At 34.3% G+C, this 5,772-nt stretch overlaps 1 protein-coding gene across 1 annotated transcript in view; it reads left to right on the top strand.

The window, feature by feature from the left end:
• Positions 1 to 2,704, top strand: part of MPP7 (membrane palmitoylated protein 7) — a 60,632-nt gene extending 57,928 nt beyond the window's left edge. Inside the window, exon 16 of the mRNA XM_015810655.1 lies at positions 729 to 2,704. Coding sequence (XP_015666141.1) covers positions 729 to 908 — 180 coding nt within the window. The 3' untranslated portion in view covers positions 909 to 2,704. The remainder of the gene's footprint in view (positions 1 to 728) is intronic.
• Positions 2,705 to 5,772: the final 3,068 nt, after the last annotated feature.

Raw genomic sequence — 5,772 nt, 5'->3', positions numbered from 1 at the left:
AATAATTATTACAATTATTAATTAATTATAATTTTAATGAACTATTAGATAATGTTAAACGTCCTTCCTAAATCACATAGCAGTACTGAAAGATACAATGAGAAGGGGACATTGATTCGCCATCTGTGGCTACTGAAAACTAAATATTGGGCTATTTACAGCAGGGGCAGTTTATGGGGCATGCCTTATACAGGTATCCTCGACTTACAATAGTTCATTTAGTGACTGTTCAAAGTTACAACAGCACTGAAAAAAGTGACTGATGACCATTTTTCACGCTTACAACCATTGCAACATTCACATGGGCAAAATTCAGAGGCTTGGCAGCTGGTTCATATTTATGATGGTTGCAAAATCCCGGGGTCATGTGATCTCCTTTTGTAATCTTCTAATAAGCAAACTCAATAGGGAAGCCTGGTTTACTTAAAAACTGTGTAATTAACTTTACAGTTGCAATGATTCACTTAATAACTGTGACAAGAAAGGTTGTAAAATGGGCCAAAACTCACTTAACAAATGCCTCACTTAGCAACAGAAATTTTAGGTTCAGTTCTGTTGCTCACTTAGCAACAGAAATTTTAGGTTCAGTTCTGGATTACCTCTATATGAGTGATGCTTTCCAATTATAAAGATTTGTATCCAAGATATAAATTATAATTTCCTGTAAATTTAATAGTGCTATGACTTGATTTGCTTTTACACTTGGCTAATTGCTTCTCTTTATTTAGGAAGAAGATTTTCAAGAAATGATTAAATCTTCCCAGATTATGGAAAGTCAATACAGCCATCTTTTTGACAAAGTTGTAGTGAATGATGATCTTACCATAGCATACAATGAATTGAAAACAATTTTTGAGAAACTGGAGAGAGAAGCATTTTGGGTCCCAGTCAGTTGGGTGCATTCCTAATGCTACACAAATGTCTTCATGGTAGTTAGCTTGGGTCTAAGTGGACGTATTGTTTAAGGGGTCTTTTTCTAGTTATAACATTTTGGATGAACATTGCAGAAGACGGTTGACCTTATTTTCTGTGGGTTGATAATACAGTTTTCTAGGTAGCAGAACAAAGTGAAGCCTTATTTTTATTTAATTGTTTTCTTCTTTTTTTTTTTTTTTTTTTAAAAAATGTCCTCAACTACTATAGTACTCTCTTTCATAAATAATTTGCATTCCCCGTGACATTTCCTTTAAACTAAAAAGATCTTAACATGCAAGATCATTACTAGTACTATATCTGATTTCGGTTAGCACTTGAGAATATATTATAACTGGAGCATTTATTTTTTAAGAATATAAGCGTCTGTTTAGTACTGATCTATAATGCAAATTGCTCCTCTATATTCATCTTGACATGGAATAAATTTAAGTTACTTTGGTGGAAAAATTAACTATTGAAATTTCTTTTCAATAAGAAATATGTAATATTTTACACCTTGAGTATTTGTATATTGTCGTGTTGGATTTAAGACAATGAGATTTTCATTTAAATCAAGCTTGAAATTGTTTGAATAATTCTTACATAAGAATAAAATAATGTGGTGGAGGATCGTAGCCTTTGTAATTGAGTCAGTTGTATACATGTATTTATACTTTATTAATTTAAATATATATCTTTCTAAAACTGCCTTTGAGAAGAACCAACAAACTGTGTTTCAGTGTGAAAAACCTGTGAATCATTTCCATTTTACACACGTCACAGGTAGTTAATACTTAAAGCTTCTATTCTCTCAAATGAAGAAAGAAACTTTAAATTTTTCTCTAGACACCAAATGAGTTACTGGATAAGGAAAAATATATGTTATGTGTTAGTGAATCTGTCTTACCAAGAGCATGTGATGATTATGCATCATAGCCTTAGCATGCAAAGAAGCAGCTCAGTTATTTTATGCTAACATTTAAAGTGTTAGCATCTTATATAAAGGCAAAGAAATTTAGGAATTTATATATATATATATACGAGTTTATGACAAAAGATCTAAATAGATTTTTAAATATTTCTTGATGCAATTTATTAAACAAATCCATTGGTCTTTGTGGTTTGAACACTGACTTGACAGTTCAACATTCCATATAAATATTTTAGTTTAGGTAGAGAAAACTCACCAGGCCTTTGCCAGAGCAGTATAAATAGGCGGTTGCATTTATGATTTCAAATTATATTACACACAGGAAGTGCCAACAATTACAATGTAATCTTGGAAATATACAATAGTTTGACACATCTGTAACTTGGCACTGAACATATGCAATATGCTCTTCAATGTCTCAGGCTTTCTTGTATTTTGTGAATTAAATATGATTGTTTTTCAGTACCATTTCATTTGCATGAAAATACTGATCAGGATTAAAGGTAGTCCTTGACTTAAGACCAACATTTGGACCAGAACTTTGGTCCCATAGGGATGCAGTTATTAAGAAGGGCGTCAGATGACCCGATACAATTACATGGTCATTTTACCGCAATTGTTAAGCAAATCATGTGGTTAAGTGAATCATGCATTTATTCTGCAAACTCCCAATCCCCAATTGATACTGCGTATTGGAAGCCTGCTGCAAAGATCACAAAACAGAATCGTGAGACTGTAACTGCTGTAAATGCTAGCCAGATGCCAAATGGCCAGATTTCAATCACATAATGGGGTGTGTGACAGTTACAACTTCGAGGACAGTCAATCGCACTCTCTCTCACACCAACTCACCTCACAGGATTGTTATAAAAAGAAGAGGAAGGAGTAGTACATATATTTGCTGCCTTCTATTGTTTAAAAATAATAAAATGGTATATAAATAAAGTAAAATAAATAAATTGTAACTTCAAGCTGTAATTAAACATTTGTAAGTCTAGAACTACTTACCTTTTTTCTACTGAAATGTTCCATTTTAATTTAGTTGCTCACATCATTGTGGTTCTTGTAACTATTACGTCCTAAGTGTCTTTGATTAGCAGTGGATACCACAATATCCAGAGTGCTGAAGTGCCTGGTATCTGCCAATGTCTACATTTTGTATATCCGATAATCCAAAGTGGTTCTTTAGAAATAGGTTTTTCTCTTTGGATATAGCATGAAAGACTATTCTTAAAATGTTTTTTGTTGAGAGTAAGCATTTGGTCTGTTACTATAAAATATTGTCATAGCCCAGGGAATCTCTAGACCAGTGGTGGCGAACCTATGGCATGGGTGCCAGAGGTGGCACTCAGAGCCCTCTCTGTGGGCATGCGCGCCATCGTCCCAGTCCTAGGCCTTCAGCTGGGTTTTATAAAACCTTTTCGCTTTAGGTCTCCGCTGCCATGTGTAAAAAAAAAAAAAGGGTTCAATCAATCAGTCAATTTCAACTTCTCGCGGGAAAAAAAAATCTTGCAAAGTTGGAATTGATTGATTGAACTTTTTAGTCCCACCCAGTCTGCCGTTGCCACCGCAGCCATGCCCACCCAATGGGCCACACCCTCCCAATGGGCCACACCCATCCGGCACCCGAGGATGCATAAGTGGGTTTTGGGTTGCAGTTTGGGGACTCGGTCTCTGAAAGGTTCGCCGTCACTGCTCTAGACACATAATCTACATCAACATTGTGTTCATATTAGTGATAGTGGAAATTATTACTCTGTACAGGATTCCTTTGTTCTCTGTTTTGTGGGAAAAATTAACATCTTTGATGTTTATTTTAATGAGAATGTAATTGCCTTGGTCTAATATCACAGGTGTCTCTGGAGCTTCTCATAAGTGAGAGTTGGGCTTTTTTTTTAGCACACTGGAATCCTCTATGCATGCACATCTGCACTGTATGGCGCTTTGGATCATATACTTAGCATCCAGAGGTTTGAATAAATGACAGAGACAATAAAGTCAGTTTTGCTAACTATGAAATTGACCGTTTTATAAGCCTCAGCAAATTGTATTGCATGGTTCTTGATAATTGTGTTTTTATATATTAAATACAAATACCTGTATTGTATTTTTGCTGTTTTGTCATTGTAAAACAATGTTAAAACTTTTTATACTGCTGAATTCAGAGCAATACTTGAAGATGTCATCAACTTAAACTGATAATGTGCTTGAAATACAGCTCTTTCATCAGAAAACAATAAATTATTGATGCAAGTTTACTCACATCTTATTTTCCTGGATTTCAAGTCATTCCACATAATAAAATTGTATAAAAGTTAAATCAGATTTCTATTAGCTGCTCCCCTAATAAAATAATTGTAATACATTAAAAAATAAATACCTAAAGTTCTCTAGGAAGGAAAAGAAAGGTATTAATTGACACCCACAATAGTCAATGCAACAGTCATTGTAAACTTCATTCTGTGATTTTACAGTAAAAAGTTGAGACTAATTTTCTAAATAATGTATTGCTTTCCTCTAATTCATATTTGAAGATGGGCCCAAAATTAAGAATCCAGTAAGGAACAAACAGTGATTTCCCACTGTGAATAAATGCCTTTTCCTGCAGTTTTCTAGGAATACTAACTAGTTTTGGTTGTGTTCTGTTAAAAAGGGGTCACCTGCAAAGGCTTCTTGCCTAATTGGTGTATAGCATTTTTATGTGCTGCGTTACAATAAAACATGCCTTTACATCAGCCAGGTATAATGCCTTTCTACCTATTTTCTTAGAATAGGTACACTAATACCCCCAATTTGAGATTACCTTTGTTGTTACCCAACTTGGAAATTACTCCAGTTCCCATTCAAGGTGCATGTCCCTCATGGCAGGTTATCACTTAATGGCAGACTGATTTAACAATGCCCTTTGTTAATTAACCATTGCAAGCGATCAGATGAGAATAATGTATTCTGCTGCTAGATGTGTGGCCAAATTCTGTTCCATTTATATGGTTGCTTAAGAGATTCTTGGTGGTGTATTGAAATCTAAATTTTGTATACACAAATATTTTTAGAAATCACTTAATCTCGTGCACTCCTCAATTTTTGTACATTTGTTATAACTCTCCTACATGCACATACATAGACACACACAGAGAGAGAGAGAGAGAGAGAGGGAGAGATGTAAAGTTCTCCCTGTCAGTCTTGTCCGATTCTAGGACATGATTCTTATCTCTGTTTCTTAGCCTAGGAAGCCAATGTTGTCTGAAGACAATTTCTGTGGTCATGTGGCCAGCACAGTTATATGCCAAAGAACACAGAATGCTGTTATCTTCCAACCGAAGTGGTACCTATTAATATACTTGCATTTATTTGCATGCTTAGTATTTTTGGTTCTTGACTTAAAATCGAGTTGATTTAGCTTGGCAAAGTTATATTTTATTCAGAAATAAAACTTTTAACAAAGCTTGGGAAACATAATCGTATTTCCAAAGACACTGCATTTTCTTACATTATTAAAATTGATGAAATTTGACAGAATCCAGGCAAAATATTTCTACTCCAAATTCAAAATGAAATTTGGGCAGCCTTTAATGCAAATGTTTTATCTTTTCTTTTTTAAAGGGCCTTGTTTTATATATTGCATTAGCCAAATGCAATGAAATATAAACCTTTCAGGAATTGTATTAGAAATAGGCAAAATATCAGCATGTTTAATTCTGCTTAGAGCTCATCTAAAGGAATCATACAATTTTAAGTTATTTTTTGTACCCGCTGAAGTAGAACAGTAAAAATGGGCTGCCTAGTTAAAGGTGCAGTCATGGGAAAGGGGTGTAGGAATGAGGACTTGGTTTAAGACTTAGAAATGCATTTAATTATATTTTTCCAGTGATAATCTCATACCTGGGATAGAACTAAGTTATATCAGACTGGAAAGTGGAAGACCA

Source organism: Protobothrops mucrosquamatus, unplaced genomic scaffold (assembly GCF_001527695.2).
Source record: "Protobothrops mucrosquamatus isolate PMUCROS unplaced genomic scaffold, P.Mucros_1.0 scaffold13, whole genome shotgun sequence".
NCBI lineage: Eukaryota > Metazoa > Chordata > Lepidosauria > Squamata > Viperidae > Protobothrops > Protobothrops mucrosquamatus.
This window is presented reverse-complemented; position numbering and strand designations above follow the sequence as displayed.